This window comes from Halichondria panicea, chromosome 7, assembly GCF_963675165.1.
Source record: "Halichondria panicea chromosome 7, odHalPani1.1, whole genome shotgun sequence".
Classification (NCBI taxonomy): domain Eukaryota; kingdom Metazoa; phylum Porifera; class Demospongiae; order Suberitida; family Halichondriidae; genus Halichondria; species Halichondria panicea.
In genome coordinates this window covers 6,672,945-6,685,140 of record NC_087383.1, presented here as the reverse complement: position 1 = coordinate 6,685,140, position 12,196 = coordinate 6,672,945, and the positions used below count along the sequence as shown (strand labels likewise).

The 12,196-nt window shown below is 40.9% G+C and overlaps 1 protein-coding gene and 3 long non-coding RNA genes across 7 annotated transcripts in view; all 4 read left to right on the top strand.

Moving 5' to 3' along the window:
* LOC135338555 (uncharacterized) overlaps window positions 1-12,196 on the top strand; it is a 59,717-nt gene that overhangs the window by 43,275 nt on the left and 4,246 nt on the right. The gene's annotated exons all lie outside the window — the stretch shown is intronic.
* On the top strand, window positions 4,099-7,109 carry LOC135338630 (uncharacterized). Of its 3 annotated transcripts, XR_010395670.1 has the most exons (8): window positions 4,099-4,430; window positions 4,494-4,623; window positions 4,762-5,125; window positions 5,312-5,583; window positions 5,756-6,095; window positions 6,437-6,652; window positions 6,712-6,823; window positions 6,882-7,109. It is a non-coding gene; the product is annotated as an uncharacterized LOC135338630 (long non-coding RNA). The 3 variants fall into 3 exon arrangements; XR_010395671.1 differs by having other exon boundaries at window positions 5,756-6,652; window positions 6,716-6,823; XR_010395669.1 differs by having other exon boundaries at window positions 5,756-6,652.
* On the top strand, window positions 7,964-8,924 carry LOC135338591 (uncharacterized). The gene is made up of 3 exons (XR_010395624.1): window positions 7,964-8,228; window positions 8,287-8,420; window positions 8,480-8,924. It is a non-coding gene; the product is annotated as an uncharacterized LOC135338591 (long non-coding RNA).
* The window catches only part of LOC135338503 (uncharacterized), a 65,646-nt gene continuing 62,899 nt past the window's right edge, over window positions 9,450-12,196 (top strand). For both annotated transcript variants that reach the window (XM_064534660.1, XM_064534662.1), the window contains exons 1-5: window positions 9,450-9,769; window positions 9,982-10,181; window positions 11,043-11,283; window positions 11,521-11,626; window positions 11,765-12,159. In XM_064534660.1, the coding sequence (XP_064390730.1) occupies window positions 10,051-10,181; window positions 11,043-11,283; window positions 11,521-11,626; window positions 11,765-12,159 (873 nt within the window). In that variant the 5' untranslated portion in view covers window positions 9,450-9,769; window positions 9,982-10,050. The remainder of the gene's footprint in view (window positions 9,770-9,981; window positions 10,182-11,042; window positions 11,284-11,520; window positions 11,627-11,764; window positions 12,160-12,196) is intronic.

Here is a 12,196-nt window from a genome sequence, read left to right as displayed (position 1 = left end):
AGCATATTATTTTTATTTTGCAAATCCACAAATTTCAATCCATGACTATCCTATATAGAAACTCTTATACACGCACTTCATTGATCCTTGAGCAACAAACACTACCGTCCATATAATTATATAACTCGCTTGCTCATGCGCACCAAGTCATAACTTATATCCATGCATGCATGCAGTGAGTGGTATATCTTTCAGACCAGCGTTTGAATGTATATATGCATGCATGGGGTTATTCAGTATACACAGTACTGCATGTAGCCAGGCCAAGTGTAGTGTAACCTCCAATAAAGCTATAGTATATAGGGACTACGTAATACCTCTCAATACAAGTCATGTTTCAATACAGAATTAAGTACAAGTGTTTGATAGGCTATTTTACGTAGCTATAATTATAGCTTATAGATCGATGTTGTGAATTGATGAGTGTTTTTTTAGCTGAAAGTTCAATTCAGCCACCTCTGCACTCACTCTCCGTGACACCTCCACACAGTCAGTCTATAGAGCTACAGGAATAATAAGAGAATCCGATAACATAGTTGACAGAACATTTACACCATAAAACGACGAGCCTATACTATGTGTGTACGGTATACTACCTCAGGGCCACTGTAAAATATGAATAATTATTATGCAAGAAGAAACATTATATAATTATAGCCAAGCCACCTTAGTATAATTATTGCGGACCTCATAATTATGATGCATCACTAACATTTTGAGTTCTAACACAGTATATAACACACAATGATACTAACCACTACACTCACACGTACCTGACAGCTGCTTCTTACGGTGGTCCAGACTGAAACCTTTTAAAGGGTTGGCCAGTTCATCTACACGAGAGATGAGTACTGAAATGTTGGCAGCACATTGTATAATTATAATAATTAGCATAATTTGACCCTCATGATCAGAGTCTGGTCGACCTATATATAATCTCACATCTTATTATTAGTTATTACAAGATATGTACTGTATAAGCACTATAGCCACTAGGCATGGCATGCATGGAGGAGTACTTTATCTTTCGGCACTAAATATAATTATTATAGAGGACTTTCTGTAATGTGGTCCCGGGCCGATTTATAACAATGTTGAAACAGTTTTGAGGCTGGGAAAGAGGCTATACCTCAGGTAATGCTATATATCATGCAGTATACAACTATACAAATAGATTTTTGATGTCTTTATATTAAGCCCAGCACATTGTAGCCTCGATCCCAGGCCGAGTTTTCGCTCTTATAATGGTTATAATAGGTAAACAACTATAGGGATCGAGGCTATAATTATACTCTTTTGTGTGATTTAAAGATCCCGATAATTATTACCACTGCATGTTAGATCGAATCCACAATTGGCCAGGCACACGTTAATTAATAGCACATGCATAATTATGATAATAAGTAGGAATGGTTCGATATAGCTACAAAATAATAATTTCAAAATCATCACTGATAATTGACAGACTGAACACCACCGCTACGTAGTAAAATTTGAAAGAGAATAATAAGAAAAGAAAATAATTATATCATCAGGCTGACAGCCTTGGGGCTCCCCCTTCTCCTTGTAGCACACTATTTGCACAGTATTATTGTTAAAGTTCTGTATTGGCACTATATATTATTATGTAGTGATAATCCGTCCTGACAACTCATTCCCGTGCATGGTTGTCCATTGCATAAAGACCTGCTTACGATGATTTGTATAACAACTATTAGCTATAATTATAAAACTATAGCCATGGGCATTTCAAAATTTTAACTTATAAGCTATATACCAACTAGCTTATTCATGTCTGAGTATATATAATTATGCACAACTGAAATTGATATCAGCATCATTCCTACAGTCAGATCAGGTATGCATAACTTCTATTTCCCATGATAATGCTGAGTGGTACATTATACATTATTTTATTTTCTCGCAAACCTGTTATGCATGCAAATAGCAGTTAGGCTTATTACAGGAAACCCATTATACATGCATGCTCGTGCATGCCGAAGTAGAGTTCAAAGTGCTTTCAAAAGAACAAATTCCAGTATAGACATTGTAACTGTTGAATGTGAAGGAACAATCGCTAACAGGTGAGCAATTGACGATATAGCCCATGCAAAACCATGAGATATAACGTTCCGAATCGGAATGAAAAAATAAGTAGGTATATAAGAGTCCTCAAGTATATAGCTACTACATTTATGTTACCAGTTTCTACAACTAGGATCGCCAACGAACATAATTATCTCAGGCACCGGCCACTACCACATGCACGTTACAAGTTAAACAGGAAAAGCCCGATAACCATCCAGCGTTCTTTACACACTACAATATTGCATGCACTCAGTGCAACTCAAACTTCTGGAACGTGAGTACTAGCTATAGTCTATATAATTATAAGAGCATACAGTGACGTAAAAGGATTCTCTAAACTGTGTTCAAACCAAGAGTATACTGCATCGAAGTTATTTCCGTGCCTGAAATTCAAAGCAAAGCAATACAAAACTAATACAAAATTATACCTCTTTTTTTGTCTCGACAAATAAGATTATATAGCTAGTAACAGTGTCAAGCTTCGATGGAGAAAGCCAAAAATAGCCTATGAGGTCCCGATAAAAGCAAACAAGGTGATACGGATGTGAAATACCTCAGGATACTCAACAATTTTTGAGAATCTAAGTTCCTCAACAAACTGCAAAGCTTGTACTATTAATATACTCAATAGTTATACGATGACAAAAGCTAGGAATGTGCTGAGAATGCTTATACAATCATGCATATACAAAGTTGTATGTAGATGTATTATATAAAGTGTAGATGTCAAAACCAAGATCATGTTATTGATTGTTCTATATAGAGCACACTCTGCAAGTGTTATAACAGCACCATAATCTGGTCCAACTATTTAATTACATAAGCAAAAATGTGACCAAAATATTTATCTATCCGACAAGAATTCACGACAAAGATGATCTCTCCGAGTTCCCCAACAAAGCTTGACGGTGAAATTATTGGAAGCAGGTTACTTGAAAGCTATCACTATAATGAAGAATTGGATGTTGAGTAGTAAGAAAAGGCACCTCAGTGTATTTGTGATGGTGCATGGCTTATAGTATAGCCTCGAGACCAGGCCGATTAAAATCGGCCTGGTCCGACTTATAGATGTAGATGGCTGCATGAGTTAACCAACTGATGCACTTCATTATAGAAGATGAAACAAATTATAGTGTCTGCATGGGAGGTACACACGTATGGACTCTTTTCCTCGTTCTTCAGGAGCCTCAAGGGCTGCTGATATATTAAGGTGCATGTCTTTATAGATTTGTCTGTGCATGCAGGGAGATCCCTTTTATTAATGTCCGTGTATAAAAGCAGTTGCAGAAAGTCTAGCATCATACTCACTGAAGATCAATCAACTGCCTCTTCAAAAAGCTCCAAATTAAACTCTCCGACGCTACGTATAAGAAGACATGAAGGCTCTGCTCTCATTATTGTGACTGTAATAATCATATCATGTTTAGGCCACTGTTAGTTGCATGCATACTTGTTTCAGATCAACCTCCCTCCTCGTTTTGTTCACCTCCTCAATTAAGTCAGCCATTATTTGAGGTCTAAGTCCTTTTTTGGCTGACATTGCATTATTTTACCATGTGCCATGTTGCAAGTTGCATTGTGCACCAAAAATCCAGTCCGTAAAAAAATTAAACTATTTTTTTCATACTTCGTCCTTTTGTGTATTGTCGTCAGTTAAAAAAACAGGATAATTATAGCTAACGTCATCAAAATATAATAATGGGATAATGAGTAATGAAGGCCTCCCCCCCTCCCTCCCTCATCGGGGTCGAGCTAGTATTCTCATCTGAAACAAATGCAACTAACAGTGTCCTCATAGAGAAACAAAGGAATTTATAGTTACCAAAAAGGTCCAATGAACCCTACAACAAGTTATACAAGGTCATAGCAAAATGTGTGTGACTACATGGACCGGAGAAAGTGTCTCTGACTGCTTATGCATTGTACACGATCCAGCCCCTCCTTCTTTTCTGCAGAAAACTGCTAAGCCAGCAATAATAATAATCTGTAAAGCGCATGCGCGGAAAATCTTATAAAATGCTGACACATGAGATTTCTCTACATTTCAAGCCCGTTCTCAAGACTCTCGATTCTTCTATACTCGCCAATAAGGTGGCCGGCCAGGAACACTAACGAATCTTCTCGAAGGCTACACGTACATGTATGGCCGGCCATACACAACGATATCTCCTCATCCATCACACTCGACTCGATAAACATTACAAAGACCAATCATCTCATTCATAATTATTATTGTACACAGCTATTATGTTTTGAGGGGCCCCTCGTTATTATATTATTTCAATAGTCACTGTTGTGTTGTGTTGGTGTTGGAGACTATGGTGCCTGGAATAGAGTGACTGGTGAGGAGTGTTGTACTATTACTGTGGCTGCAGTTGTGTGTGTTAGGCTATTAATTTCTACAGAACTGAAAATGGACCACAAAAAACGTTAAAACTGCAAAATCAAGTGTCTAAGTCTACAAAATATCTTTAAGACTAGCTATCTACTCAAGTCCCCAAGTCAATTTATCTCCAGCCACTCGAAGAAGGACGAGTGAGTGTGTATAATCTATATCACATGACATTAAGCCCCTCCCCCTAGCTACTGTTGTGTGTGTGTTGGTCTCCTCTCATGCAATCAATACACACTATACTGAGCTGCTCTGGTTGATGTGTATAATTGTTTCTACAGGGACACTGGAGGAACATGCAAGGACTCATACTGGCACTCCTCACCTGCATGGATAGGAGGCTGGAATAGCAGTTGTATTTTACTGAGCATTACAATTATGTAGTTACTGAGCATTATAATGACGTTCATTACTGAGCATTGTGTCCAATTAGCATGCTATAATCATGTGTCCTGACCTCTGACCCCAATCACCTCTTGTCACAATACATGTTGTGAGCCGACCGGAGACCACTAATGGAACTCTAATAGAGGAAGCGTCCAGTCTATACAACGCACTGCTACTACTCAAGTACAAGTCTGCACGATAGGGATCATCTCTCTACGTACTGGTAGAATTAACAAACTTCCCCCTCCTTAAAGACGAGTGAGTGTGTATAATCTGTATCACATGACATGCCCCTCCCCCTAGCTACTCTTGTGTGTGTGTGTTTGTAAGTTACTGAGCATTATAATAATTATGACTGACATGAGCATTATTGTATTAGTACTGAATTCCATGTTATGTGTTCCTCACCTCTACACTAGTAATCTATTGTGTTTTACAATACAGACTACTGTTGGAATTCCAAGCAAGCAATGAAGAGCTGATTAATTTTAATTCAAACAAACAAACTATTAGACATGTACTGAGACTGACTCCTTTATAGTATTGAGTCCCACTCCCCCCCATGCATGTGTCCCCATGCATGCCTCTCTGCCATGCTCACCAGATTACAGGAAACAGCAAGCCTATCTACTATACTCCTACTGTTATACTCAAGTCAAGTCTCTATATCACTGGAAGGATTTCAATACAAACAACGCCCTCCTCCTTAAGGACGAGTGAGTGTGTGTGATTTGTATCACATGATACTAAGCCCCTCCCCCTAGCTACTCTTGTGTAGCATAAACTGTATAAACCCATAGTGTTAAAATAATGTTAGTATTGAGAGGCTTAAGTGGTCATAGTCTAGTAGGCATGTGTATAATTGTTTCTATATATATATATATACAGGGACAGTGGACGGACAGCGACTGATACTGGCACTCCTCACCTGGGTTGTACTGCAAGGGTGGAGTTATATCCAGCATTATAATAATAGGCATCATTATTATTACTGCATGAGCATTACATTACATGCTGTGTCCTAACCTCTGCCCTAACAATGTTATTATCACAATACATGTTCTGGGAGACCACTGGCAGAATTTGGAGAATACTAGAGGAAACAACACTATACAGAGTATCTACTGCTACTATACTGAATTAAGTCAAGTCTGTATGGAGCATCTCTTCACCAAGCAATGACATCACTGGCATTGGTGGAATACAATGTCCTCCTCCTTAAGAAAAAGTGAGTGTCTATATTATATATGTATTACAGTGGAACCTCTGTTAACAACTACCTCCGAATAAAGGCCAGTTGCTATATATATAACGGCCAGGCACTCAGGTCCCAAATAACAGTTTGTGTACTACAATTAAAACAACCTCTCAACAAAGGCCACCTCTGATGTATAAAGGCCAAAACATTGATCCCCATGCATACAAATTAAGGTGTTCGTTATAGAGGGATTCCACTGTACATGCTCCTATAGCTATGATTATAGTGTTCTGTGTGTATTATGAGTTGCAACATTATTGTCCTATACAATCGTGTGTGTGTATTCTAACCCTCTGCCCTTGTACCCACAGCTACTATACTCAACTACATCTCATCAGTCATAATTCAATCATCAACTCATTTTATTTATTGGGGGCCCCTTCATATTTTGATTTCTTTTTTCGTTTTCGTTGTTATAAATCATGAAAGAAGAAGAAAAATGATCAGGAGGAGGAGTGGTCAGGCCACACCTACAATGTACATGTGACCTCTAATGCAAGGCCACACCCACCTTTCCACACCTTCATGTGAGCTGTGGGTGTGCCTAGTACTACATACACACATGATATGCTTTGTCCCTGTATAGACAGTACGTGTAACTATACTCGATTTCTAACCACCTGGATTTAACATAACCTTCAAACCAACTGGAAACTAACAGAACGTTCCAATCAACTGGACTGGGATAGCCTCAATAGGTAGGTGGTTTATACAACAACCATTGCTTGAGACTAATGTATTATGCATTTGCTGCAGATATCCCAGATGGTCCCATGGGCGGATGGGCAGGGGGCCAGCGATGCAGTGCCACATACTCGCGACGGTGCTGGCTGTCACACTGCATGGAAGGAGGACTATCTCTCTATAGTGTGCAAGAGCACTGCAAACTGAACACACTTTTGTAATTTCAATTTCTCAATGATTTGATATAATTAATTAATTAATGTGGTTTTGAAAATTCAATAAGAAATTTTAACACAACAATTGTTGGATCAAGAGTTCATTAGCGCAACTCCCACAGGAAGCATTCTACCATACCTACGTCACAATATACAATCATTGCAAATGTAGATTCCACAGTGTATACATGAATGCAGGCATAATGGTGTACAGGAACACTTGCTCAAGTCAACTATTACTCACAATTAATATTAGTTTGTATAAGAAGCTTCATGGGTATGATAATTATAGATTCAAGCAGAATACTGGAATCCGGAAACGTTTCACATCCACGTCACGTCATTACTGTATCATCTCTATGATGGTATGACTGAATGTGAAGCTGGCAATACTAACAGGGTAGTGAAATAAGAGTTGACCTTTTTTAGCATGATTACTTTTAAAAGCATGCCTTATTTCCCCCTCTACTTCACAATCCTGTATGACACCCTCCAAGCCGTCCAATGAGTCGTCCTCATGCATCCTCCACAGTGTCACCTTGTACTCCTCCATCATCTACAACTTCTCGTACACATTGAAGTAACGTATACATGTGCAAAACATGAGTATAATTATTTATCACAGAAGTTTTGGATTAGTATAATAAAAGCTATACCAGATATAGCCTCGATCCCAGGCCGATCCGTCTCTAATTGAACGCTAGGTCGCCTCCTCGGCCTGGTATTGATTGTATCTGGGCGTGTATCTGGGCATGTGCTGTGGTTGCTGTGGTTGCTCAGGTATTCGCTAAAAAAGAGCGAATACCTGAGCAAGTTGGAGCGAATAGAACACTAATAGTGTATGTAAGCATACTTACTCTGTAAAATCACCGTTAAATCACAAAGAACTCCGTGTCATAGGTCTATTCTTTGCAAGTTTAGTTTGTCATAGATGTAGGCTTAGCTAGCTAGAGTATGAGGAGCTGTCTTGTGCGAAGGAAGAAGGAGCATCACTCTTGTGAAAGAACAGACCTAGGTTCTCAAGTTTCTGCTATCAGTGGCTACCTTTGATTGACTACACAATTTAATTAATACAAGCGCTTGATTAGACCATTGATTGCCAGATACACTTGGTAGAGTCTATCCTCAGACTCTGGCCATCGATCTCTTGTATACTATGCTCAGGGGTGTCCACAAGTGGCTGGGCCTGGGATGTATTGTCAAGGTGAGCGATATAAATCAACAATACCCTTTCATCATTGGAAATTGTACACTATATATAGCCTATAGCCCAATCCTTGGTATCTGGATCAAGATATGACATTACGGCACTGGCACTGGTGTTGTGTTAGCCTCCTTCACCGGCCTTCAAGGAAGTGCGGCCTGGGATCGTGGCTAGTTTGTGTGGACCATCACTGTGAGATATAAAATGTATAGTGGAATGGTGAATTTAAGTTCACACTAATTTGTATACAGGAGCAAAATGGAACCTTCCCCTCCAACCCCCGTCGTACTCCTCCTAGCTGATGGGTGTGAACTCATTGAAAGAGGATGCCCCAGTGCCACTCGTGTCCTTCCCAAGGGTCCGATCTTATAGAACTACCTGCACTAAAACTACTGACGTGGAATGGCTCTTTCAACATTTGTGGTTGCTATCCTGACCAGTGACGTCAGGATTCTACTGTCTCTTGATGCACTGTGAACACACAATCTTTGTTATGCCACCTGAAGGCTGAGCAGGCATATCCAACGCAGTATTTGTTCAGTCTTCCTGGAAGCTCTTGTTTGAGATCTTCGCTTCTAAACATCTGCATTTATTATGGACGCAGTACTGCTGTGCACAGTATTAATTTCTAGTGTCATTATATCATTATATCGCTGTATTTTTAGCCAACTGTGATAAACTGAAGATTTTACAGTACATAGCTGATACTTACCAGTTTCCGGTCACGCCCAGATACAATCAATACCAGGCCGAGGAGGCGACCTAGCGTTCAATTAGAGACGGATCGGCCTGGGATCGAGGCTATACCAGATTATTGACTGCCACCCATCAAAAGCTGCATCCTATACACTAGCTCCACTGAATAGTTCCTTGTCGATCATGACTAACCACTCACTTGTAGTCGCTGCGATGCTCTTTGCCACATTATCTACTGCCACTAGCTATTTACTGGAGTATCCCACAATTCCCGAACCTTGCGGAAGCTCCTATAGGGATCGTTTGTCGCTTTCCCTCACCAGCCATCCACTGTGCGGGTGTGTATGGTAAGGATCATCAAAACTATGAACAGCTTTCTTCCTTGTTTTGTCAGTAGTTAATCTGTGTGACGATCATAACCCTCTTGTGCTTCTCACCCGCATTCAGAGACCTGCATTAGCCTCCTTCACCGGCCTGGGATCGAGGCTACACCCGCATTAGACTTTCAATCGGCGTGGTCTCGAGGCTAAGTCTTGTGAGGACAAGTCTCGCCATCAGGGACATCAATGGAACACTGAAGAAACTCGAGTGAGGGTTGAGTATAGCGGGGCAAGAGTGAGGTGGTGTTGGTCTAGCCGTACTGAGGAACACACTATGGAGCAGATACCCAGCTCAGCATTTCAAATGCCATTTGATGGACTAATTAAGCGGAAAGAAACGCTTTGAACGAAGTGATGACAACTGGCTGGAGGACGAAGGCTCGGAAAATAAGTATGGTTGTCACAAAATTAATACCAGGAGGAGGTTCAAAGGTTGTCCTGTGGACTTCAGACAACAGTGGAGAGGTAAACAATTATCTCAGTAGTACGGGGCTGCATTGAGGAGGGTATTTCCCCCCTGGGATTTAGAAGCTGAGGTGGGTAGCACTTGTCAAACTAATGCCCCCTACCAGGGATAGGTGGGGATTAGACCAATCACATGATCTAATCTCCCTACCTTTATGAGGTCTAATCCTATAGATATGTAAGATTGTACACACACACACACACACACACAGGGTATGTGGTTCGTATCAGCGGTGGCAATGACAAGCAGGGCTTCCCCATGAAGCAAGGTGTCCTCACCAATGGCTGTGTTAAGCTCCTCGGCACAGTTGTTACAGACTCAGACGCACTGGAGAGAGGAAACGCAAGTCAGTGAGAGGCTGCATAGTGGACAGCAACCTGAGTGTGCTCAATCTAGTCATCATCAAGAAAGGTGGGTACACAACTCTGCTGATTTAGATGTACTCTGGTGAGAATTGACTTTGTCTCTGTTAGGTGTAACTATTGGGTAGGGTTTCATGGAGAGGGGAGGGGATTCCCCCCTATAAATCTGAGAGATTATCGATGACATGATTTTTCTCCTTAAAAACGTGTACAAAAATTAAAATAAGTTTATTGGGGCGAGCGAAGCGAGTCCCTACCTAGTCTTCAACGTTGCAATTTTGTCTGTATGTATGTATGTATGTATCCATACGTCATGGGCCGGCACAATGATTTGCTTTTGGGACTCATGATCCTTGCCGACTTCCACCGTTGCAATTTTGTATCCATACGTCATGGACCGGCACAATGATTTGCTTTTGGGACTCATGATCCTTACCGCTCTCGCCTGCAGCTCCCTCTCAAGCTAGCCTGGGCTGTTACCATCCACAAGTCCCAAGGACTCACTCTAACCAAAGTGGTAGTGGATATTGGCAAGAAAGAATTTTCCTGTGGACTCACTTTTGTCGCCTGTTCTCGAGTTTGTCACATTAAAGACCTTCTATTTACACCGCCATTCCCTTTTCAGCGTCTCTCAAATCATGTTTTTATAATGGTACTGTCATGAACTCAGTTACGCGACCTTGATAACTACCAGTGCGAATGTAAAATGCTTCTACTACGTATACTAAATTAATAACCTTGAATTTAAATACAACATAATTATTTCTTTTAATTTGTAAAACAAGCATGTTTTCTTACGCTCGCCCCACAATGTTCAACATTCTCCTAGTATACTAGTTGGCTTGCATGGCTGGAAACTGCATTGCTTGTTTAGAAATAATTATCTAGGTTGCTATTATTGTGTGTGCAGGTTGGTGGAGGAGCACTCTAAAACACTGGATAGGGTCACTGAACTATGGAAGCAGAAGTGGCCGGACGGACGATGTGCGTATGCACATACACACACACACACACCCTCACAGGCGTGGGAGGAGAAGCACGTATTGATTAACCTGGACTCCGGAGGGTTCGCTGGGTTCAGTATGGTGGGTGGGCGTGATCAACCTCAGCTGCCCAGTGAATCAGGGCGGACCTGCCGAAGGTCAACTAAAGTGAGTGAGATATGACCTTTCCAATTACGTCGAAATCGAGCATTTTAAAAAAGGTGTTGCGTCTCTTTTTAGAATTCGGCCAATTAATTTTGGTAGCTATTTTTTTGGAGCACGTAATTTGTGTTCATATGGTCCAATTTCAAAACTAATTGATAGCTCTCAGAATTACCACCCCCACACCTCACACACACCCACACCACACCTCACATACACACTCACACCTCACCCACACACAAGGTTGGTGACATCCTAGAGTCAGTGAACGGCATCAACCTGGACAATGCCGACCACAGAGATCGAGGCAGTGAGGGCAGTCAAAGAGACGAAGAGGACCCTCAGCATTGTAAGCTTTAATTGTTTTTTACTGCGTAATGTTCTTTTTGACTAACTTGATTACTAGCTTCATTTAGCTATCTGTATTAGTCATGTACATACGTCCTTTCTAAAAACTTAATATAACTTTGAGCATGCTCACATGCAGTGCTAACAACAATGGCCACCTTCCTTCAGTGTATGTGTCCCGTCCCCTCACACATCTTCCGTCGGCGTAAGAATGCGTATCCCATCGTCATGGGTATCGTACAATCAGTGAACTCTGTACCCAACCCACCCCCTCCTCAAGTGACACTGGCCAACACTGAGACACTCGAGTATTCTCTCTACGTCATGAGCAAAGAGAGTAAGCCTTTGATATGGTTAATATCATGTATCCCAAATCCTTTGATGTCGTCAATAATCGTGTACCGCAAGCCTTTGATGTGGTTGTGGATACATCTTGGATTCAAATTTGATTGGTCGACAGTATGCACAGTCACTGACGTGGCTGCTGTTGGCCCGGCAACGCAAATACTGGAACCTGGAGATCGTATCATTAAGGTCAGTAGTCCATTTTTCAAGTTTTATTCTTTGTGTG